Source organism: Amblyomma maculatum, chromosome 1, assembly GCF_055883805.1.
Source record: "Amblyomma maculatum isolate TAMU_Amacu chromosome 1, ASM5588380v1, whole genome shotgun sequence".
Lineage (NCBI taxonomy): Eukaryota > Metazoa > Arthropoda > Arachnida > Ixodida > Ixodidae > Amblyomma > Amblyomma maculatum.
The window spans coordinates 91,981,970-92,007,795 of record NC_139344.1 but is presented as its reverse complement, the minus strand read 5'-3'; the positions used below and the strand labels follow the sequence as shown (position 1 = coordinate 92,007,795).

At 45.1% G+C, this 25,826-nt stretch overlaps 1 protein-coding gene across 1 annotated transcript in view; it reads left to right on the top strand.

Moving 5' to 3' along the window:
* LOC146203175 (nephrin-like) overlaps positions 1 to 25,826 on the top strand; it is a 117,500-nt gene that overhangs the window by 77,664 nt on the left and 14,010 nt on the right. Inside the window, exon 9 of the mRNA XM_084602825.1 lies at positions 25,197 to 25,472. Within this exon, the coding sequence (XP_084458951.1) occupies positions 25,197 to 25,472 (276 nt within the window). The remainder of the gene's footprint in view (positions 1 to 25,196; positions 25,473 to 25,826) is intronic.

Sequence of the window (25,826 nt, the reverse complement as noted above, 5' to 3'; positions counted from 1 at the left end):
AAGGGCTCTGGGCAACTAAGGTGTGATAAGCCACATCATGGATCCCTTTTAAGACGTGGTGTACGCGTTCAGGTTCCGTCATGGTGGGACTGATATGCCGGCAAAGTGCAAGTACGGCCTCTATGTAAGACGCATATGATTCATCGGGACCTTGAAATTGGGAAGCGAGCTTGTTTTTCGCGACCTCAGTCCGACCTTCCAGGTCGGCGATGTATTGCCGGAACTGCTGTTTGAAAGTGGTCCAGTTAGTAGTGTGGGGTTCGCGATTAATGAACCAGTTTCTGGCGATCTCAATGAGGTAGAAAGAAACGTTAAATAATTTTAAAGCATCGTCCCACCGGTTGTAGGCACTGCAGCGTTCATATGTGTCGAGCCAGTCACCGACGTCTTCGTCGCGATAACCAGCGAAAAGCGGCGGGTCGCGTTGTCGTGTGGGTAGAGTCGGCGGCGTCGGTGCCGCCGAGGTAGAGGGTCCGGCCGGGTCGGGACTGCTCTCGGTTGACATGACAATGGTAGCAGTTGCCAAACGGCGACCGGAACGTAGCTCCAGCGAGAGGCAGGGTGCAAGGCAGCAAGGGGATTGAATTTCCCCTCCACCACTTGTGAAAGGAGGCTAGGTAGAGACGGCAAGGTCGTGACAGCAAGGCCAGCGATGCCTTGTCTAGCGTTTTAACTCGATGACGAACCTAGGCGCGTGCCGGAGCCGGCGCCGCGCGACGATGTCGATGGTATGTACAAATGAAAGAAGATCATGGCATGTAGTACAAATTAAAGAACATCCACGGAAGGCTCACGATATACATATACATATATATATATATATATATATATATATATATATATATATATATATATATATATATATATATATATATATATATATATATATATATATATATATATATATATATATATATGTATGTATATGCACCTCCCGCGGTCCTTATTGAAGGAAGATAAGGTTTGGCGGAATAAGCAGAAGAGGACGAGGAAGCTGGGTCTGTCCGCTGTGGTGTGCTAATCTCCAGCGCATCCTAACATCTGTGTAATAAACGTCGTAACAATATATATATATATTTTGTAGTGAACTATGCGAGGATATTACGAAGACGAGGATGAACTAGGCGAGGATATCACAAAGACGAGGAGGAGAACGACGAAGTGCCGCTGAGCTGCTCGAGCTCGCTTGTGGAGGCCTAGACTGGCTGTGTTCTTGTGTGATTCTCTGTGCAACTTAGAGAGGGCTATTATCCCTGTTAAAAGACAGTAAACACCCCTTTCAATATATATATATATATGTTTCACGCCCATCGCACAAAATTTTCAAGCATTAGCAACCACTTTAAGATTATTGTTGTCGTCTTTCTTTCCAAGACAATAACGCTCGCATTAAGCAAATATATTATTATTTCATTACACAACTTATGGCGAATAAAAGTGCATTATGTAACGCGTGTGAAGATAGCGAAACAGCCGTTCTCTTTTGCAGTGCTGACCTCAGGCTCTGTACTGTCGCGATACCGTTATTCCTCGTGCTGATCCCTAACGCCAGCGTTTTTGTTTCGTCTTCCCGTTTCCTCGTTGTGTGTAGAAGCGAGACCGGGCACCGAAGAGGCCTTCAGAAAATTCAACGGACCATTCCTGTGCCAATTGCGGGGCTGTAATGAAGTTCATTCGTTGCATATTGAGCTACCCGGTGTTGTGTTCCACGATTAGCGCAGTCGTAATTAAAGCACTAACGCAGCCTCATTCTCGCATTTCGCTAAAACTGCATTAGCTTATCTTGGCCCGCAGGAGACGGCGTTCGCGTTTCTTCCGCCTGTGGCGTTAGCACTTAGCGGCTTACTTGTAGCTCATTTCCCCGTTTTTCATGCATCTTGTTATCCCAGCAGGCTTGCTCACAAATAGAAGCCATTAGCGCAATCAGACTTCACCCAGCGCCTGCGTATGCTCGAGCTCCTTCCTGCGCCAACGATCCGGCTGCGACCCCTTTAGCAAATCTCGAGCGGAAATTGGCTGACCTGCCGTTTCATGCATTCCTTCGATGACTGTTGGAGCGTGACGCTTTGAAGTAATTTAATTTGCACGCCCTTTGAAGCGGGTGCCTGCAACCGGCGTCTCATGCCCACATTGGCCGCTATTGCCGGCCATACAATACCCGCATGGTTTAGACTAGCCTGCATACTGAGCAAGCGCGTATCCAGGGAGCTTATGCGCTGGTGATTCTAGACCGCATAATCTATCGACACGGTACAGGGGAGAATATTTTCAAGGATTGAATTGTTGTCACAGCCATCCTGCTTCGAGTTGATATATGAAGAGAGCAAAACATAACAAACGCATAGCCCAGCGGACTTCTTTTTGGCGCCGTGCACGTTTTGCTAAAGGGGTCGCAGCCGGATCGTCCTGCACAGAGCGGTACTATCGATCACAAACGTAGAACCATCACGTAAGCTTAATAAACGTTTGTTCCTTGTAACCTGATATTACAGGGAAAGTTAATCGTTTCTACAATAAAACTTTAAAAGCAGGAGGTGTGTAACTTCAGTGTATCTTCACATATTAAAAATGAAACAAATAACGCCGCAAGAAAGGCTAGGAAAAAGGGACACATACACAGCTCTAAGCCTGTTCCCTTTCGTTCTCTTGGCTACGCTGCAATTTATCAACTGTAGAAGCGGAAGTAGTCCCCATGCTCTTTTTTATGCTAGCATATAAGCGACGCCAGCTATAAAACAGATTTCAACGGAAACTTGCATTACGCAGCATATTCATTACTTTTGCGGCAGCAGCCGAGTTCGATGCAGTGGGAGGTTTATAAGCTTTGGCATTATCTAAAAGGACGGGCGTGGAGAGTCTCTCTAGAGTGGGAATATTTCTCGGCACGGGCTTCTTGCTGGAGATAGCCGTGACCTGTTCTTGGTGCAGATATGATCGCGCGTGATGGTGCTTCTCCGCAGCCGGTTAATTGTCTCTCTGTCACGAAGGACGTACCTTCTCTAGCGTCAGTGTTGGCCCCAAATCCCGGTTCTCGAAGTTGCACGGTTGCCCCCCCCCCCCCCCCCCCCCCCTCAAATATTGGGTTTTCTCTAAATAATAACAGGTATTCACCGATAATCGAGTATAAGGAATACTTAAATTATCCGGAACGTTTATTGTTTTCAAAACAAACTAATCAATCAATTAAAAGTTGGAAAAAAATGGAATATATTTAAAGTAACAAATTACTTATTAGAACCAGTTGCATACAACTTTGGTTAAACCACTGCAAAATACGTTACGCGGGACACTATACCGAAGTTCTGGGGCAATATTTTACTTATACGAAACACAGAATAGATCTGCGAAATCTGGCCTAGAATTAAACGAAGGAAAAAGTACGTAACTGCAATCATCATTAGGAACAGACGCCGCCTAACTACGCGTGCACTGGAAGACCAAGGCCTCTCTCATACCCGCCCTTTAACAGCGTCCTGTGTCAACTGGGGCAATCTTTTACCATCAAACTTCTTACCCTCATCCGCCCATCTGACCGATTAAGGCTCAGTGCTACGACTGCAATTAACTTTGTTAATTTAAGTCTCAAGTTAGGCATTATATTTTCATGTATTTTAAGGTTTATTTATGAAACTTTGTTTCTGAATCTAGTACATGTATAGAAGTACATAATCCTGGTTTTGTTTGTTTTATTCTATATTCCGTCTTCATTCAAGTAAACTCTAATAATAGCTTTTTAGCGAATATTAAAGGTTTCGTTATTCTGTTTTCAAACCTGTAAACTTTTTTTTTCTGTTTTTGGCATAAACTCCATCTTTCCTTGGAAATAACAAACGGCACTAGCTAGGAAAAATCTAGTTGACTAAATTGCGGTCTATATAGATCGAGCCAAAAAAAAAAAAATAAAGATCGCCTTGACAACTGTTGTCTTTCAAACATGGTCAACTGTAAGAAAACGGAGAGTTTGTGGTATTTAGGGCCAAAGATAGAAAAAAAAAACTGTTTGCTTTAATTTTCAGCGAAAAAATTTTGAATAGTACTTTTTTTCCAAACTGAATCGAATACGCCTAGTGCAGCTTCGAAAACGAGTTAAATGCGAATAGTGTATTTGAAAACACAATCGAACACGAGGAAAACATTTGCAGTAATATTCGCTGCAGTCATACCAATGGTTGATGTGATTCGGCGCTGCGATACACAACACTAGTATCTTCCAAGGAGTCGCAACAGGAAGTCAACATGTAAGTCAGCGACCGTATACGTGTAGGAAAATTACCTTTTGACATTGATGACGAAGGGGAATAAACTACAACACAAGTAGATGTGAGGACATATGATGAGATGGGTGACCGCTATTTGTGAGCTCTGAAATACGAGGTGTGACGTCGACGGCAAGGTCTCCTGAACCTGCCTGAACCCTGCCGCGTCGTGCATCCGACACACGAACGAACTGCGTCGCGGCGCTAAACTCTTCCCCCCGATATCAGTAGATTTTGAAAGGATGACACGCAACGTCAAGGTGGGCCTTGTGGAAAGTATGTGAACAGTTCTCGAATGAAAATACAGTGAGCCTTATTATTCGAACATCGTGCCAGTTGCTCGAAAAGTGTTCAAAAAGTATTCGAAAAGCTGTAGTACCGCGAGCTCTTGGCCCTGTTGGCGCATCTTTAACTTGAAAGAATCGAGTACCGGCAGGTACATGGGGGCCGCAAAGAAGAAGGGACCCGTAAGGCCAGCGTCCGTCTTTCTTGTTGAGTACGCGTCTTTGTGTAACTGGTGGGGCTCCATTGTTGCCAGTTCGAAAACCTTAGGGCATATCTCAATTTGTAATAATTGTTGACATACGCTATCGGATTCGTCCGAATAATCAGATTAATTAAGTATTCGGTTCGCTGCTCAATTTTTTTTTTTTTTTAATATTCGCTCACCCTTAGAATATTTATGCCGTCCGTGCTAGGGCCAGTTTTTTTACGCGTTTCAGCTTGTGAGTTTGCCTCCTTTTCGATGTCCTCTTTATCTCAGCTTAGTAAAGTTCTCTCGACGTTCGTCCCCAGCCATATCTCGGCTTAACAGTTCGGTCATATCCCAAATGCATCGGAAAGACCAGAGGAAAACGTTAGCTAGGGACATGCTGCCACCACTGAATACGAGCGCTTTGTTTAAAATAATAGCCCGCTCAATCGCCTCAATATGATACTTCATCGTGTCGTTTGCTTTATGAATACTCTAATGCAGTTTGTTTGCCTAAATCAGTAACTAGTACTGCACGCATTGAACGAAAGGGCGCAACGCACTAAGGCTCACTCATAACAGGAACAAAACACGCTCACTAACTCACCAAATTGTAACCTGCGGGTTCGAAATTAATGCAAACAGGGCGAATTCTATGCAATTAAAATTTCTCCACATACGCGAGCATGAAGCAACCAGCGGATGTATACTTTAGACGAATATCCATATCATAGAGACACATTTAAATCCTCTTTTTTCCCACTTTCAATACCTGCATGAAACCGTATGAACATGCATGGCATCACTAGCGCTGATTCTGTTTCAAACTTCTGCTCTGAACTTGGCCCCGCAACCTGAACACAAAAATTAATTTGGAAATTGTCACCTGGTTCATTCAGCAGAGGGTCTGTAATGGCCACGTTGCCTTTTTGAGCTTGCTTATTTATTTAAGTTGCTTGGCCGAATCCACAAATCACTTTTGCGTTTTCTGTGCTGTATTAATTTCCTAAGTCGTTGGCTTTCTATACAGCTGCTTTGATGATTCCTTCTACCATCTGTTAAATCTTATAAGTCTATTGCTCACTTTTCAAGATGTCTTAATTAGGGATTGGCAGTTGCCAATATGTAAAAATCTTTTTAAAAAGCCTTAGTAATTCTGCCCTATACTTTGGCGCTTCTGAAGTTGAAACGTCGCTAGGAAACGTGCATTGAGTGTTACTGCGCGATACATCAGCTTTTTCTTGTCGCTGCAAGTGTCTTCTCCGGTCCAAGTTTTATCCGCAATGCTGCATCTCCGTGCTGGAGGGGACAAGCGTTCTTGGCTTCCCAAAGGATTGATCTGATATAGATGTTCCGATATCTGGAGGAGACCCTTTCTCACACTGTCTCTATTTTTGGTAGCTGCTATTTGCATTGCTTTTGTTCTTCCGGCTGAGGATCTCGTCAGAGTGGGCCAGTTTTCCAGAGCTCAGCACAACACTCGTCAGAGACCAGTGAGATACTCGCTGTTTGTGTTTTTCGCCCTCTCTTTGCGCGCAACCCAAACACCCCAGACAGATGAGTGACAGCGGCGTTCAAGGCCCCTCCACTCTCCGAGAATATGAAAAAAATAAACAAATTGACAAATAAATATCTGAGAGCGTGGCAGTGACGTGTATGGCCGCGGCGCACACCGCTCTCGGAGCACGGAATGTAGCCGTTTCTTTCCTACTGGAGCGTCATTCAGCCGTTCGTTGGGTGCCCGGAGGCGTTCTCTTTTCAGTTCGCTACTTTTCCAGCGTGAACGCGTCTGAGAGGGAGCGCTCGGATTTTTCTGTCGAATTATTTGTGCCTCACTTTGACGAGACAAAACAAGGCGCCATGGTGGAAATCACTTTCTTGCTATGAGAATCATGGGGCTGAGAAGGGCACGCGTGTATCTTGAGGCGCTACGCGAGGCAGGCCAGGGCCTGTTGGGGAATTTTCGAAAACAGCGAGCAAGAAGCTAACGGCTGTCTGTCGACTTAATTTTGCAAATTAGTGCCGTCTATCGTCTTTGAAGTTGGGAGAGCTGGAATCAAAGGAGGGAATAAGAGACAGCAAGGTTATAGCCAGACATGCTTCTAGCGTTACTGTAAGGGAAAATAGACGGAAGATAGCAGGGAATAGGATAGTATGTGACAGTCACGTAAATTAAAAGGAACGTAGAGTGGCTGTAGAGACCATGCCTCAGATAGCGTACTCAAAATTCGTGGAGCAGGGACTAAGCATGGTATAATATGAAGTTTCCCAGAGAAACAGAATAAGAATTTTGCTGTATGGCCACTGATGTTTTAGAGGTAATATTTAAAGGCCGAGTTAGTGGAGATTCGGAGTTCGGTGAACATGATAAAAGTAACGGCGGCCAGACGGACACCGACAGAGAGACTCAAATAAGACAAAGAGATTATTGAATAAATAATAATTTTTCTTATTTGGGCGCCGATATCTGGGTCGTAAGACGGTAAGTTGAATCTTGCTTTTTTTTTTTTTTTTTTGAAGGTTTATGCATCTTCTCGAAGCTGGCGTTCCATCATTCGAGACGTAATAAATTCCCAATCGAACCTAAAAAAGGATATTTTTTATTTTTTTTTGGCTAGTAATGATGCTCTTCGTACGTTTGGTTTGCTCTTAAAGGTGTTACACCCTAACTATTGTAGTCGGACGGCTCATTAAATATGTTAATTTGCTGAATGCACAAGAAGTAAGAAATCACTACGCATATATAGCTGCGCATGAATCTTTTAGGCTAATGTTCTCAACCCTGCCGCAACCTCAGGTCTCTCGCAGCCAATTTATCGAGAAATTGGCGCCACGGGTTGTCAGGGTCGCATTGGTAATGCGCTAGACTTGGACAAGTGTACGCAGCTGCGAAAGCAGCCGCTGAAACAATTAGGTAGACCAAAAGCTCACGCGCGCGAACCTAAAGTTTTTCCATGAAAATAAAACAGCAGCACTAATAATTATATCCGAAAGAAACAGCATCAAAATTGGCATGCCGATTGCGGCGAGTATGTAAAATGCAGTAAGCTGGTAGCACCATTACTTCCGGAAAAGTGCCGGAGGCTCGCTCAGGTGGCATAAGCGAGAATAACACCTTGTGGAGGAACTGTTATTCTCTTGGTCCTACGACGAGGTAAAGACTTTGGATCTTAAGAAGGCTACAGGCAGTGTCATGACCAAAGAAAACTAAAAATGGTGTGTTTACATTGAGGGGATATAAGAGGCAATTTGTATCGTCGAACGTGTTTTTCGCTAATCCCTTAATGGAGCTCTTTTTATCAACCACGAAATGCCTAAGAGAAACCTCTGCCCTCCTATACTGGAGTCATTGGTGCGATCGAGCAGCCCCAGGTAATTCCTTCGGGCTGGAAATACTAGCGGCCGTAGGCCACCTAGAGCCAGAGCGGTGGTAGATGTTGTTTACATGGGAAGGTAGGCGGCGAGCATAGCCAGTAATTGGACCATACGAAAGGTAAGCCCAGTTTAATGAGTTGCAGCAACTGTTATCCCGCGACTACAAAACGTGGGTGAGAAAAAAAGTAGGAAAGATGATTATCCTGTGTCCTTGTGGATACACTGAGCGCGAAGTTTTTTATGCTACTTTGTGTCACTTAAGCGTGTACGAAAAGGCTGATGGAAGATTTAACAAAGCAATTTACTCTCGAGTCATTAGTGAACGTGTAGCATGCAAGCAGTTGGGCGAAACCATTAGGCAAAGCAGGCTAGAATAATATTTTTATGTTAGTGGTTGTTCTTTAGTAAAGCAATGGTTTACCATGGTAGAGAATTTCTCCCAATTGGGTAAAATTGGAGACAACTTTAGTTGTGCTGGTTTTCTTCGCGTACTGCCGTGTGTTCTTTATCGATGTTTTTGTTGCTGTACTGTGGATGCTGTACTGTTACCTATGTTCCATCAAGGTTGTCGCTAAACGATTTATGTATTTTGCGTGAACTCTCCAGTCTGAATCTGACAAAGGAGTATAGTATTAAATACGTAAATAAATAAATAAACGAAAATACCCGCACTAAGACAAACAAAATTGATTATTTTTAGTGTTGCTTGTTAGAGACAAGTAAAAAGAAAGCGGCGAACCTAAAAATTCAACCAGCATACAGGTAAATAGCATTGAGAAAGTGCATGTTCACCTCGCATGTCGGATTGCTTTAGCGTTTTTTGAAGGTTTACAGTGAAAATAGCGTAAGTGCCATACTATCTCCGATGCAGCATTTTCTTGCTTATGTTCCGAAAAAACGCCTGACTTCCTAACAGTTGCGGGTATTGATGTGGTGGAGTGAGATCAATCATGTTTCCGACGGGATCCCATCTCATCGATGCGTCAGTACATAAGAGGTTTCCTACGGACTGCGGCCGTATCAGCAATCACTGCCAGTGTAGTGACTGTTTACAAATTCATGCATCACTGCCCCTGCAGCAGTTGCTGTGCGCTTAAACATACCGCGTTACGAACGGCGAATCCAAGGTGACATTTTATGGATTTTTTCGCTTGTATGAAATAGGGAACTCGTAAAGGCGTTGAAGGTACCAAATAAGCAAAAAAGAAGTAACAAAGACTTACATACTGTACAAAGACGCAGAGGCCGTCTTTTGGGTATTTGCCACTTCGAAGCTGCCATGAATTGCAGCTATGGTCATAGAGAACATGAAACAAAGGAAAAATCTCCGCATTTAAGGTTTTTTCGTGGTAGCATTAATGTCTCCCGTCTGCGAGTCCTCTTGCGCATCGTTGTTCGCGTACATGCTTTTCTCTACTCGCTTAATCCATGACCCCTTAGTGTACCTGTGCCTTCAATATCTCGCCCGTATCATTAGCATGCAGTCATAAGCTACCCACTTATCTGAAAGACTACCTGACAGAGATACCTATAAAGCCCCATTTTAAGGCAAAAAACCTTTATAGACTCATGAGTGTGGACAGAATTTGTGCATCTGCAGAGGCTGTCACACTGTCATTATCGACAATTTAATTGATTGATACGAAAACAAAATAGTTATATGAGGTAAAGGGTGAAACAATGCGTGCATGCAAAATTTCGTTGATGTCTTGTTAATTGGAGCTGAAAGAAAGTCCATTAGACGTAAAAATAGCCAACGACGTCGATATGGTGTGCAGACGTGAAAACAGCCGCGGACGTCGAAATTGTGCAAAATACGTCCAAATTTAGCAAATAAACGGGGAAATTAATGAATTGCAAGATAGATGGATGAATGGAATAACTTTATTTGAACCCATCTAGGAGAGCGCGATGAAAACTTGAGTCTTGACAGCTGTCATCTTCCTCCCCTTTCAGCAGGCTTGAAGGCTTGAAGAGAAAAAAGTAGACATGGTAAAGTAAGTAGAAAGAGCACCTGATTTGAGAGACGACTTTTTAGTATTCACAGACCATGAAGGATTCAATCAACGAATGAGGGACATTATGGATGTTTTTACTGAGTGTGGATCCGGGCTGGAATTTACTGTTGAAGAACCAGCGGACGATAGGATACAGTATTTAGATTTATTGATTCAATTCGGTGATGATCATGATTGTTGGGATTACAACTCGAGATCGATGAAGCCCTTGCTAAGCTCCAATTCGGGGCATTCCAAATTAGTGGAGAATGGGATGATCAACAGATGCTTATTAAATGCGCTGAAGAAATCTTATTACCACGGCATGGGCAAGAGTTTTGAGAGACAAGTGACAAGAATTGCAAAGGCTGGTTATCGGGAGTTGGTTATTAATGGAGGCCAGTTGCCGGGTGCTGAAGAGCCTTAAAAGAACGCACAGGCTGAAATCCCTGCTCAGCATGGGTGAGAGGAAGAGCAAGGTGGCGGTGGTACCGTATGTGCACAAAATTTCACATGGCCTCCAAAATGTAGGCAAGAGGTATGGTGTTGACGTCGCTTTGACCGCCCCGCTCAAGATAAAGAGGATTTGCCCGGCTATTCAAAGAAAAAGAGAAGCGAAGAAGCAAGAATGTGGGGTGAAACATAGAAACCCATTTGTTGGATGCAAGATAGGTGTTGTGTACAGGCTTCCACTCTCTTGTGGAGCCTGTTATATAGGACAAACAGGACGATGTATTAATAAGAGACTACAGGAACACCGGAACAACTTGGAAAGTGGAAAGGACAAAACGTTTCTGGTATCACATTGCCATTCATGTGAAATAATGAAGAAGGAGAAGAAGAAGTGCACTCCTAAGTTTGACAAGGTTAGGATTTTGTATCGCCACAAAGAGAAGATGGCGAGAGAGATAGTGGAGTTATATTTTATTTCAACGGACAATAAGTGTGTCAGCAAGACTTCTCTTGCTCTTTCAAGCAAAGAGGTGCCTTTTTTAAGTGACTTTTTGTGCAGCAGGTGAACCCAGGGGTGTTTCACGTAATTGTTTCGTTTTCTTCATGTTTGTTGTTTTTTCTGGGTGTTGGAGTAAAAGGCTTAGGCGTAGTTGTGAGTCAGCGCTTGTACTGTGGCTTTCTTTTATCTTGTCCTTTGTCTTCGTGTTCGCGCTGTTTAAATTAATAATGAATAAATACCAACTCGCCCAACAAAATATCTTGATGAGATTGCCCGCCTTGTCCCTCAGCATATACATCTGATTTTCGCCTATGCCCGATTTGCTCTTCCTCGCTTTAAGGCTGCCCCCGTTCTTTAGAGCATGCTCAATTTTCCCCATGTTAGATTTCGTTATGTCGGCCATTTTACGCTTATTTATTAGCTTTGATATCTCTGCCAGTTCTATCCTGTCTATTGGGTTAGAAACTTTCAAACTTCGGCGTTTCTTAATCAATTCTTTCGTCTCCTTAGATAGTTTATCGGTATCTTTTTTAACTATCCTGTTACCTACTTCTACCGTGCGTTCAGTAATCATATCTCTGAAATTATTGTTCATTGCTTCCGGGCTAAGGTTATCATCCTTGGTTAAAGCTGAATATTTAATGTGTAGCGAGATCCAAAATTATTGTGCCTGCTTATTTGTTGATGGACTTCTTTTTTATTACTCTGTTTCGTTCCCTCTTCAGATACAGACTATTTCGAGACCCTAACATCATGTGGTCATTGCATCGCACCTTTCCGTATACGTCCACATCCTGCATAATTGCGGGGTCAGAACAGAGTATGAAATCAGTTTCATTTTTAGACTCCCAGTTAGGACTCTTCCATGTTCACTTTCGGTTCTTCCGTTTGCTGAAGAAGGTATTCATGATTCTTAGGTTTTTGCACTCTGCAAACTCAACTAGTAACTTCCACCTGCTATTTATAGAACCAATGCCATAGTCACCCACTGCCTGATCTTTCTACCTGCTTTTTCCCTACCTTGACATTGAAGTCGCCCATCAGTACAGTAGGCTGCGTCTTTCCTTTCCGCATTGCCGATTCTACATCTTCGTAGAAGCTTTCAACTGCCTGGTCATCATGACTACATGTAGGTGCGCAGGACTGTACCAGCTTCACCTTCCGTTTATAACGCTAATTAGGCCTAATTAAGATGCCTGCCACCCTCTCATTAATGTTATAGAATTCTTCTATATTACAAACTATATCCTTATTGACAAGGAACCCTACTGCTATAGGTCTCGTCTCTCCGGTAAACCTCGATTACACAATGTATCTCCGCCCTTCATTATAGTATATGCCTCATTTGGCCTTCTAACCTCACTAAGCTATATCACACCCCATTTCGTGCCGGCTAATTCCTTTAACAGTACTGCTAAACTTGCCTCACTAGCTACGGTTCTAGCGTTAAACGTTGCCAGAGTCAGTTTCCAATGGTGGCCTGTCCGGAGCCAGAGATTCTTAGCACCCTTTGCTGCGTTGCAGGTCTGACCGCCGCCTTGGTCAGTTGCATCGCAGCCGCTGGACACTGAGGGCCGGGGTTATGCTAGAGTATTCATAGGAGGTTATTCGGGCTATTTGCTCAAAATCTTTTCGAATGTATTTGTGTTGCGTGCAAAATAACCACAAAGTACTCACCAGCGCCAAATGCCACCATTGCGGCTCATGTAGTTTTGAAGGGCCAGCGGGACTGCCATATAAGACCGAATGGAGTAAGCGGCAGTTGCCTAGCAACCCTTTTATATTTCATGAAAGCTTCTATAACTGACAACATTCTGTGTTTGCTTTATAGCGGACAACGAAACCGAAAAAAGGGGCTTATATATAGCATGTGCGTACAGAAGAAACCACATTTGCACCGAGATATAGTAATCTGCGGTATGTTGGAAGTTATGCGGCCCATTTTTCTTTATTTCTTTTCTCCCTTGCATTTTTTTTTTTTTCATGCAATGTTTTGTGATGCTTTGCGAGTGACTTACGACTTCCGGGGTTTTTCTTCTTCCTTTTTTTTTTTTTTTTTTTTTTGTTATAGGAAAGGAAAGGGGCACAGGACCAATCGTGGAAGATGAAACCAAATTCGGCCTCCTAATCTCCCGCCTGGAAGCGAAGAGTTTAAAAACAAATAAATAGAAACGTTTAAGAAACGGAAGTAAGGCTGCTTAAAATGCTCGTTCGCAAATGCATGGAGTCGGTGGTTGTGAGGGAATAACGAACGGCCGTTCCAAGACGCGCAGTCCGTGAGGTAATTTTTTTTTTCTTAAGGCGCATGACAGAAAGCAAGTTCGGAACAAAAACAGGTCACCGCCATTTACAACTTGGTGGCAGGGGGGATGGAAGGAAAATTGTTTGTTGGCGCATGTAGGTTGACTCGCTGAAAACCATTCGCGCTTCTCAAAAGAGAACAACGTAAAATTCCAGTTTTGTTTCAGCAAGAAAAGGTCCCGGTCTAATGAGTAAGACCTCCTAACAGCGGGAGTTCACAGATTTTGACTGAAGCCGATTAGAAGACAAACAATTTTCTGGAAGAATAAAATAACAATACCAAGTAGGCTGACCTTGAAAAAAGTAAAGTGCCGAGTCGAAGTTCGGTTATGACACGATTACAAAGCCGAATAGTAATGCATTGAGAGCAAGATACCTCTGGTTAATGCACTTAGAATGGCCTTTCTGCGGCATGCTACCCATAATCGCCAGCGGATCACCTTACCGGAATAGAACTGATTCCAGAGATTAAATAAGCTTGGTTTAATAAGTGAGTGAGTTTCAGACTTCGATCAGTTACTTCCTTTATTTGGATTTTGGGTCCCGCGTTTCGTGCTTTTCATCGTCCTTATGTGAAAATGTCGTTAATCCATACGTATGTACGTTTCTGGTCAGAATTCGGTGGGTAATCAACTAATGTGACAGTCTGCGTCGGCATGGAACGATATTAAAGATATGAAGCCCACGGGGGCCCGCGCGTCGCCTGCCTTTATTCGCTTCGCTGTGCCGCGCCTTTTGGTGTCATGTATTTATTTCAGGTAGGTAATTATCTCTCTGCGCATATGGCCACTAGGTATTTTCAGTGTGTACAAGTTTTGGGGAAGCTTACACGTGAAAAACTAGCTATACCCTTGTTCACCGCCGAAAATACCGAAACGAGTAACTTAATGTGTGTTCAGGCAAATCCAGGCTGACGAAACAAGTCGACTTGCGGCAGATACGCGTGGTGCGATGTAATCAGAATATGAACGTAACGCTGCCCTATATAAAGCTGTCCACCGGATTGCAAAGAAGCATGCCGCAACCATCCATCTTACCGCTTAGCACACGTCTTACGAGCTTCTGAGAACAGAGACTGCGTTCTCGCCCGGATAGTGCTCGATGAAACGAGCAGCTGCATAAATGCGATCGCGCCCTAACCAGACGGAAACTCGCAGTTAACCACAGAAAACAAGTTGGCAAAGCCTTCATAATCATGAGTCCTCAGGCTGACCACTGAGACCGAAAAGGTCGTAACGTATGTTTACAGACCAAGAACAAAATTGTTACTCTGGCAGGAAGTCCTGGTATATAGCTACAGGCTCGTGTCCTTACAGAATACCAAAAAGAGCGTTCCGCTGTGGAACACCACGGTATACGCGCAAGGAATGAAAGAAGAAATAAAAGGACCTTCATACAGATATAAGGTCTCGGGGCGCGGGGTTCATGGGTTCAATTAGAGATTTCGCTAAAAAGTTGTGCGAGAAGCGCCATTAAAACGAAGCGTTTCATTGAAATGCTCCCCCGTAACCTCCAGTCTGCGCTCGTTCCCCCCATGCTAAAGTGGTAATCGACGTGACAATATTTACCCAGAGCGCTCATTTTCGGAAACATGAATGTACGAATGAGGGCGCCCGGAGCTCATCGTATTTGCTTCCGCTCGCTTTTTCTTTTGTCTCTGTGCGCGAAAAGGACGCGCTGCGCCGAGTCCTGACTGCGCACGAGCGTTCCCACTAGAAAGAGTGCTCGGAATAATGAGCCGGCACGGAATATAACAAATGGTGAACGTACTGAGAATGCGTATAGGTATCGCACGTGTGCACAAAAGGGCAGGATATGAACGCGTTCGCATTAGTCATGCCGAGCAGCAATTTACTACTATGTACGCCAGGTATCACGTTCAGAACGCCTTTATTTAATTGAAATATGAATGTCGAGAAAGGATGAAGACTTTTTGGTCGAGGGCTCCCTTTTAGAAATGAGCAGTGACTAGGTAGACGAGGAATGAAAGTTAACGTTCATTAACGCGTAAGCACTGTGTGGCTATATAAGCGAGTCGCGTGGGCATGACCTAGTTGGCGCCGTAAAAGAGGAACTATTCGGTATATCGAAAAAAAAAATGTTACCATCGGATAGAGCGTCAATGCAAGGCGTGGAAGTAACAAAACGGGTAATTTGGGTTAATGATTTAAATAATTGCAGACAATTAGGTCAATCAAACGTCGGAGTAGCCAGGAGGGTAATGTCGACGTCCAAAGGGGGTGACGTCGTACTCGACTTCGCCGCCTTCTCTTGTGGCACTTCGGTATATGCTTACAGAAATAGTCGACAGAATCAAGGACGGTCGTGGGGTAGTACTGGAGCAAATATGCATTATTACGAAGAAGCAAGGCTGTAATGGGACATGCCATCGTGCGAATAAAAGCATGCAAAAATATTCAGCAGTTTTCTTCTTCGCGGTGGCAAAAAAGCAGAGCGGTAGTTCTAGCCCGTTCTACACGAGCACGTGCCCGAAGATACTATGTCACGGGAGCGTCAGTTCTCGCCTCGTATACCTTTTGAGTTTGAGGGTCACTCGGGCAAACAATTTATTTGGGCCGCGAGGTTCAAACGGGAGTTTTTACGGGTATACAGCAGACTAGGATAGCAACACCGACGCCATTTGGCACGGGAGGAAATCCGTAGTCTAGTTCATAACGTGCAACGAAAGAAATTCTAGTGGCCACATTTGACCACTAAAGCGTGGTGAAGCGAACGCCATTATAGGGCGGTGGATTGTAGCCCTCCACTACTGCACCTCTATCTCCCTCTCTTCTTTCACTGCCACCTTCCTCCCTTCCTTTACGGCGTGCTACATGGGTACGCAGAGAATTGTGACAGATACTGCGCCTTTTCTATCCTGTATATCAACTTCAAACGCCGCTGGTGCCTGCTGTACTAACGCCTCCTAGACACCCGAGTCTGCTTCTGTTTGCTCTGTGGTGCGGCGTTGGAGGAAGCGACAAATGAAAGGCGCTGCACGGACGTCTTGATCGGACGCCCGTCGAGGTCAGCTTCGTATAAGCATGAATAGCCTGGTGACGTCATGACCTGTCTTGACGGTACATAGCGTGCCCCTTGTCGAACACAATCAGCATTCCATTGAACGCCTCAAAGTTCACCGGTGTTCTATAATTCGTCTACAGGAAAGGAAAGGCGCAGTATCTGTCACTCGCTAAATCCCGCTATCATCCCCACGGTAGACAAGGGGAATTATGAAGCGCGTTTCACGATGGTGCCTTGTGTGCCTTTCTTCATGTTTTGATCGAAGTTTCGTGTTATGTCGTATGCCAAAGCCAGGCAATAAAGGAAAAAAAAAAAGATCTGGGACAAGGCGCCATTAGTGGAGCGCTTGGCTGGAGATCCAAAAGATGGAGGTTCGATTTCTGGTGGAGGCAAGGTTTATTAATTTATTTTTGTCGCTCTCGAAAGCGTGACACCTTCTGCGGACACAGGTTAGAGCGAGGCTTCAAAAGGCAGCAAGTATAGTTGCGGCCTACCTCCACCTGCAAAGTCTACAGATATCAACTGAAAAGTGTGCGCTAGCTGAATTTGCACACAAGAACATGTCACCTTACACCGTACGCATTGATGATAAAACAATACCCTACGAAAGCAACCATTGCTTTCTGGGAGTGATCATCGACAGAAATCTTTCGTGGGCTCCCCATATTTCATTTATGAAAAAGAGGCTGACAGCAATTGCTCACATACTTGCCTTCATTGGGGGAAAGTCATGGGGAGCGTCCGTGCGGTCGATGCTCCAGCTATACCATACATTATTTATGGAATTTCTTCGCTACAGCTTACCTGTACTTGAAAATGTCAGGAAAAGAAACTTAGCAATTCTGCAGAGCGTTCAAGCTCAAGCTCTTCGAACCTGCCTGGGATTGCCGAAATGTGCCTCTACGGCTGCTACCATTTTAATTGCACAGGAGCATCCCATATCTACCTACCTAACAGTTGAAGCCCTGAGGGCACGTTTCGACACATCTCCCAGGTTCCCTGTCATCATTTGGCCAGTCTTCCTATTACCAGGCCGCGTACAGGGTCATCCACTTCTAGCTATAACATGGTCACTACGTTCAAGGCAACATTGTATCCGACGCAAGCGCATATCGCTGCAAAGCGATGCTAGCACAGAGGGAACCGGATGTGCCGCTTCACATGGCCTGCCACTAAGCATTATTGCGCGGCGGGTCCGACTCAATGACGCTTTGAAAGCAGTGACCTTGTTATAGCTAGAAGTGGATGAGGCTGTACATCGTTTACATAGACCGTTGAGGCGCATCGCGATATTCTGCCGTCCCAGTTTACACCAGCATCTAGACCACCCTCTCCACTATGAATCCTGCATCAACCACACGTGCTTCTTTCAATACCCGGCATCAGGAAGAATATCGAACTATCACCGACAGAACTAAAACAACTCACTCTTGAATACTTCCATGAGTACCATGCAAATCGTTTGCATGTCTACACCGACGGTTCAGTGAATGCCGTGAGTTCTTCAGGCTCCATGGCCATATCCGCAGTTACTACAGAAATAAAAGTTAGGACAATTCACCGGACTTCTTCAACAGCCGCAGAGCTAACCGCTCTTCGTGTCGCAATGAGGCATATTAGTAAGCAGAGCCCTCAGCGGTAGTCTATTTTCACAGATTCAGAAGCAGCCCTGCAAGCCTAAAAAGCGGCTCTTTGCCGTGGAGCCCATGGGCAACACGTCGCGGAAATATGAAAACTTCATGAATATGACATAAATGGAGGACATGACATCATCTATAAATGGCTTCCAGGCAGACGCAGCGGGCAGGCATCGCGTACATGTTCGGGAACACACGCTCTCTTTGTAGAATTCTGGCCAGTTTGCAAACTGCCGCCTTAAATTCCTGGACCCTGACCTGAAGCTCCGGCTTCCACCTGGCCTACTCCGACGTGAAGAAACTTTGCTGTGCCGCCTGTGGGTTGGCGTAGCATTCACGAATTCTTATTCTCTTGTGATAGGTATGGCAAAGAGCCCTGCATGTACAAACTGCGGGTGCGACGACACTACAGGCCACATTCTTTGTGAGTGCCCCATATACAGTGAGAAGCAGATAAAGGAAGGGGAAATGAGGGTGTTCGTTATAATACATGAAGGAAAGAAGCCAACAGTCGGCGAGGCCAAGGAAAGCATTGGGGATTGTACTTTTATATTTCTTTTTTTCATTTCTTTGCTTCTGTAATTACATAAATTAGTAATGTAATCTGTTTAGGGGAAAGGTAATTAAACACAGAGTAGAAGGAAAAACAACGTGTAATGGTGGGAACCGAACCCACGACCTCCGAATATCGCGTCCCGGGCTCTTCCAATTGAGCTACATCTGCCGCTGTCCCGCCTGCTACTTTCTTGGGTATTAATGTTGTCTGTATACGAACCCTGAGGGTGTTCACCAGCGCCACCCTCAACCATAGCGGTGGACGTGGAACATCCTATGTTACCGCCACTATCAAGTAGAACGTGAACAAGAGCGAGGGCGAAAGCTGTGCTAGAACTCTCTTACGCTACCTATGGCTTCAAGACTGCCAGAACCGAAACCCCCGTAAGCTACAAGCAGATAAATGAAGGGGAAATGAGGGTGCTCGTTATAATACATGAAGGAAAGAAGCCAACAGTCGGCGAGGCCAAGGAAAGCATTGGGGATTGTACTTTTTTTTTTCATTTTTTATTTCTGTAATTACAAAAATTAGTAATGTAATCTGTTTAGGGGACACGTAATTAAACACAAAGTAGAAAGGGAAAACAACGTGCCGATGGTGGGAACCGAACCCACGACCTCCGAAAATCGCGACCGGTGCTCTTCCATCTGAGCTACATCGGCCGCTGTCCCACCTGCTACTTTCTTGGGTATTAATAGAGACATTTAGTATAGCGTACACAGACACACGCAGAGGAATAGCGCGCGCAAAAAATATCGTAACACGCACTGCGCATGCGCTATACGATACCCTGGACCGAGCTCTTTCGTACGATCGGCCAGCGTACGTCGAAACTTGAGTTTATTGTGCCCAGCCCTTACGTACGATGGGAGATCAGCGTTTACAAAATGGCGGCGTCCAGGCCGCCCGCTTCAGAGTGAATTTGTCTTCGTTACCGCGTTTTAGGGCGGGCTGCCGCCTATAAATGGCACACGAGTTCCTCGCTTTGCCTCGTGTAGCATTCAGCTCAAATATTTAGTGAATCATTTGCTTTGTTCTTTATTTTGAACGGCAACAGCGCAGTCCCTAAGCCTAAAAAGTAGAGTTGCTTTGTTGACATGACAACGCCATGAAACGGATCGCCTTGGCTTGACTGCTTACACGTGTGTATCCGTAAGAATGTGCTTGGCAGTAAGAGGATGAAAGGAGGCCGGGGACGGCAATACAAGGTAAAAGTATTCAACATGGGAATACCAGCCTTGGGAGTACAACGAAGCTGCCGCAACACAGAAACTGGCTAAAATCCCGATGTAACTCGTCTAGTTTTGGCTTGGGAGTACGAAAAGAAAAAGCCTGAAAATGTTTTTTTAATTTTAAATCTAGATGTCGCCACCGTAGTTTGCGTTCGCGCTTTCGTACGGCTAACTAAAAGCGCCGATGCAACACGCGGAGTAGCGTCATATAATTTGCTGGCGTTTATCGTACGAATGCGTCCATACGCTATACTAAAAGTCTCTAATGTTTTCTATATACCAAACCTGAGAGTGTTCACCAGCGCCACCCTCAACCATAGCGGTGGACGTGGAACCCCTATATTACCTCCAGCGTCACGTAGAACGTGATCAAGAGCAAGGGCGAAAGCTGTTCTAGAACTCTCTTACGCTACCTATGGCTTCAAGACTGCCAGAACCGAAACCCCCGTAAGCTACAAGCAGATAAATGAAGGGGGAATGAGGGTGCTCGTTACAATACATGAAGGAAAGAAGCCAACAGTCGGCGAGGCCAAGGAAAGCATTGGGGATTGTACCTTTTATGTTTCTTTTTATTTTTTACTTCTGTAATGACATAAATTAGAAATGCAATCTGTTTAGAGGAAAGATAAACAGAAAGTAGAAGGAAAAACAATGTGCCGATAGTGGGAACCGAACCCACGACCCCCGAATATCGCGTCCGGGGCTCTTCCTACTGAGCTACATCGGCCGCTGTCCCACCTGCTACTTTCTTGGGCGTTAATGTTGTCTGCATACGAACCCTGAGAGTGTTCACCAGCGCCACCCTCAACCATAGCGGTGGACGTGGAACATCCTATGTTACCGCCAGCGTCACGTAGAACGTGATCAAGACGAGGGCGAAAGCTGTTCTAGAACTCTCTTACGCTACCTATGGCTTCAAGACTGCCAGAACCGAGACCCCCGTAAGCTACAAGCAGATAAAGGAAGGGGAAATGAGGGCGCTCGTTATAATACATGAAGGAAAGAAGCCAACAGTCGGCGAGGCCAAGGAAAGCATTGGGGATTGTACTTTTTTTATTTATTTTGTTACTGCTGTAATGACAAGAATTAGTAATGCAATCTGTTTAGGGGAAAGATAATTAAACACAAAGTAGAAGGAAAAGCAACGTGCCGATGGTGGGAACCAAACCCACGACCTCCGAATACCGCAACAACATTAAACCCAAGAAAGTAGCAGGCGGGGCAGCGGCCGATGTAGCTCAGTTGGAAGAGCACCGGACGCGATTTTCGGAGGTCGTGGGTTCGGTTCCCACCATCGGCACATTGTTTTTCCTTTTTCTTTGTGTTTAATTATCTTTCCCCTAAACAGAGTGCATAACTAATTTTAGTAATTACAGAAGTAAAAAATGAAAAAAAAAAAAGTACAATCCCCAATGCTTTCCTTGGCCTCGCCGACTGTTGGCTTCTTTCCTTCGTGTATTATAACGAGCACCCTCATTTCCCCTTCATTTATCTGCTTGTAGCTTACGGGGTCTCGGTTCTGGCAGTCTTGAAGCCATAGGTAGCGTAAGAGGGTTCTAGCACAGCTTTCGCCCTCGCACTTGATCACGTTCTACGTGACGCTGGCGGTAACATAGGACGTTCCACGTCCATCGCTATGGTTGATGGTGGCGCTGGTGAACAGTCACAGGGTTCGTATGCAGACAACATTAACACACAAGAAAGTAGCAGGTGGGACAGCGGCCGATATAGCTCAGTTGGAAGAGCACCGGACGCGATATTCGGAGGTCGTGGGTACGGTTCCCACCATCGGCACGTTGTTTTTCCTTCTACTTTGTGTTTAATTATCTTTCCCCTAAACAGATTGCATTACTAATTTATGTAATTACAGAATAAAAAATAAAAAAAAATATTCAAAGTACAATCCACAATGCTTTCCTTGGCCTCGCCGACTGTTGGCTTCTTTCCTCCATATAGAGTGAGGAAAGATATTGTTTATGCTGTGTGCTGGAGCGTCTAGATGGAAGCCCACTGACTGAAATTAAGATTTTAGGTCCCTGGCCACGGCGATCGTCTGCGGTGAAGGCCTTTCAGGCATTGCTCCCCTTTATGAAAAGCACAGGCCTGATCGAAAGCTATGATTTTGTTGTTATATTACGTGATATGACAGTAACTTGACGTGATGTGACATGTGTGTGATGTGACTGTACTGACTTCACTCATCCCTCTCTTACCCACAACTTTTATATCCCCTCACCCCTTTCCCCCAGTGCAGGGTAGCAAACCGGTTTCTTTTGCCGGTTAACCTACCTGCCTTTCCTCCTCCTCCTCCTCCTCCTCCTCCTTTCGCACAGATTAACTGTCTGGCAAAACTGCCATCGAAACTGCTGTGTTTATTCCTGACTGCGGTAGTAGGGGCTCTATCAAAACTTACTTTATTTGCCTTTTTTGCTATTGGCCAACTTACCTTCATTCCTGAAGGCTGTACCCTTGTGGTGTGGATTCAATGGGACATAGATACTGTACGCCAGCCAAATCGATAACGTCTAGGTTTTGTACGAGCAGACGAATAGCACAGTGTACTGATGAGTGCGCAATCTTGCCCCCTTGGACAGACTGCGAAAAAAATAAAAGGTACACCCGAACCTGCCGCGGTGCCTCCGTCGTCATGGCATTCGCCTACTGAGTGCGAGGCCGCGAGCTTGAATTCCGACTGCGGTAGATGCAGTTATATGGCGCCAATATGCAAAATTACTTGTGTGTGGTGCGATGTCGGCGCATGTTTAAACTGATATCAGGTGGTCAGTATTAATGAGGAGCGTTCTACGCCGCCACCTATTCCCTGCCTCTTTTCCTTGCTTCTTAGTATTTTCCTTCGTGTCCTGGTTCAGGTGTCAACATTTCAGGATTACTGCATCCATTTTTCGCAGTCTCTCACTGCAGTCTGTCATACTATGAGTCGCTCTAGACGTTAATCCCCATAAACAAAAATAATTTTTCAAATCCAAGCTAATTGAATTGTGTCGGAAGATTTAAGGAAGCGCTCAGTAATTCGAGGCATCTCACCCTTACAATATACTCTATATGATAGCCTTATCATAGCATTTAGCAGAGGATTGTGAAAGGGTTCCATGTAACCGGTGTTGTCATATTCTTTCCAACTAGCCTCATCGACATTATTTCTTTTGTCATGTGTAGCACAGAGTTGTGTTTAGGTTTCAGACATACACAGACAGTGCCTGGGACGCCAGAATAATGCTTCCAACAGCAGCTCCAAAGGCTAGAATGGTGGATGTACTAGCGGTGCCAACCCTGCAAGCCCAAGTTTTTCTATTCAAAGCGCCTTTACTTTCGCGAGAAACTTTGCAACTTTGCGCTCGGATCTCACAAAAACGCGAAGCTTTATCGTCTACCTTCTCTTAGAATATCTGCCGCAATAATGGGTCTGCAAATGCGCGGGGGATTATAATATGAACAAAAGTATGTGGACGCATTGGTAATTTCCCGACGCGACAAGGGTCCAGAAAACAGTCTCAGGATGGGCTGCATTTTTTTTTCTTTTCAATAAATCAAAAGAGGCAATTGAATTTACCGTACACTTGCAAAACTGGAAGAAAGGAAATCTGCAGTCCAGGACACCAGACCTTCAGCTTCAAGGATATGGTCGCATTTCATGTTCGGGTCGCAAATAATCATGCAGCAGAAAACTGCGCTGGAACGGAGACACTACGACAGCTTGTATGTGCTCCCTCCGGGACCTCTTCAAGACTCCCTCAGCACTGCTCGTCGTGCTTGTATCGTTTCGACAGACATTCCACCAGTCCTTTGTCTTGTTTCACGAGAGCTGCAACGAAGAGTTTCTACTTAACGTTTTTGTTTTCATCTCAACTACCACGCTATAACCACGTATATGTAAAAAAAAATAAAAAATCAGCGCTACAAGGATCAGTGCATTGAAGGCGCGTCGCGTCGTCTGCCGTGAGAACCGTCGCCCATCGGTATAACTTCACAGAGGGGCCATTGCGACACACACTACCGCTGAGTGTGACCCAGTCCGACATACATTCCCTTTCTGGGGATTCTTCTATTTCGGCGTATCGCGCACCGAGAGAGAATATGGTTTGTCATAACTACCTACAGGGCCGACAGCCGTCTTCGATTTGATTTGGGAGCGAGAGAGCTTTCCACCTTTCATTGGGTGCGCGGGACAACTGAAGCCGCCAGCAAATGAATATACAGTGAAAAGAACATGCACCTGCGAAAAGAAGCGAGGAAATGCCAGGAAAGGTCAACGCGAAAGGGACTTATAAAGCAGACCATACATCGCACGGCTCTAAATAGACACAATCTGGTGGAATTTTGTATGCCTTATAGAGGTGCAAGATTTCTTGCTGCCCCCCTTGTAGAACAAATTCTCAGCAATTCGCCTTTTACGCGCTGCAGAAGAACGGCAGATTCTTCTTACAAAGTTACAGGTTATTTAAATAGGCTCCAAAAAAAAGCGTTATTTTTAAATATTTCTCTCCAGTGCTGGAAATATCTCCCGTCTAAGGTATAAGCACAAGTACAAGTGTTATGATCCGCCAATTTTATTAGGCGTACGCAGTGCGCCTATGTGTATGCAGCCCATTTGCTCTGAGCGCGTGTCGGCGATTGCATTTTTTATTTTTATTTTTTTAGGGTGCATATTGCTAGTGTCATGCAATAAGAAGTCAGTGCGATGGAAATATATACGGTCGGCTGTCATGTGGACTTCGGTCGATATTTAGCCCTCAGGAAATCTGTCCCGTACCTCTGTGCATCCCTCTAGCTCCCATCTTTCCTGCTTCCTGTGTTTTTTTTTCTTTTTTGTTCAGACCACTCAGTTTTGTGCAGTACACTGTTGCGTGTAAAAAAAAATAATGGCCTTATATGGAGTCCAAAGCAGACATGAACTTTCTGCGCAGAGTGCAGAAGCCATACTGCGTACGGTAGATTGCGGCGCACAAAAAAAAAAAAAAAAAAAGAAGAAAAAAAAAAAAAAAAAAGCACCGTGCCAGATTTAGAGGCTTAAGGCAACTTAATTTCCACACGCAAAGGCGGCATGTGAACGATATGACACCATGATTTTGTATATGGCCGTAATTTGTACATCAGCCGCAAGAAAGGCGAAAGGTGTCCTTTTAGCGCGCATTCCAGGAACGTAACAGCGGTCTTATTGCAATTCTCTAAAGCAGCCATGCGTTCCAGCACCGTTCAGTGAAGCGCAGGTGCATTGTTGGGAAACTTCCGAATAAGAATCCGTAATGCACTGGAAAGCGGCCTTTCGAGACCTCTCTCTCTCTCTTCCTGATTTCAGTCAGTACGGCAAGCTGCGCGCGGCAGCTAATTAGTGCCCGCAGAGACGGATAACCCCTCTTCCCATGCTCTGTTCAGTGGACGGAGATAGCGGCGACGAAGAACCCCAGCTGACACTGGAGATGCGCCGCCCCCTGTCCGGCACTGCGGGAGGCACCAACGCGAGTCGTGCCAGCAGCGCAGCTTGGAGTCGCACTCAGGCGGGTCGGCGCTCCCTCTGGCTGCGGGGTCTAGCACCTGACTCGCCGCTCGAGCTGCTGGTGTTTGCTGATAGCCCCAGGGGGCGCAGCCAGCTGGCAGCGCTCAGGGCACAGACGCTGCCGGAGGCTTCCTCGGTTCCAGGCAGTGGAAGAGGTAAGGGATCACCACCCGATATAGACCTTTGCATTTTGGGCTCCCTGGGCGCTGCTATATTGTTGACTGGACAGTCGGCTGCACCCTACGCAACTACTGTGGAAGCTACAGCGAAACAGAAGAGGAGGAATTTCGGCGACTCCCTCGCCCGATGCAAAGGTAGTGTGTTGGCAGAGGGAGTGGGGAAAAAAAATAAGCGGCACAGGCAAGTCCGTGTTATGAAACTATCAGTAACCAAAAATAACACGAACAGCTAAAACAGATATGTAATAACGGCCATTAGATGGACGAGAGAATTATGTGACACGCACCGGTACTTACAAAATAGTTATCAGTGAAGAGGCCAAAATCTAC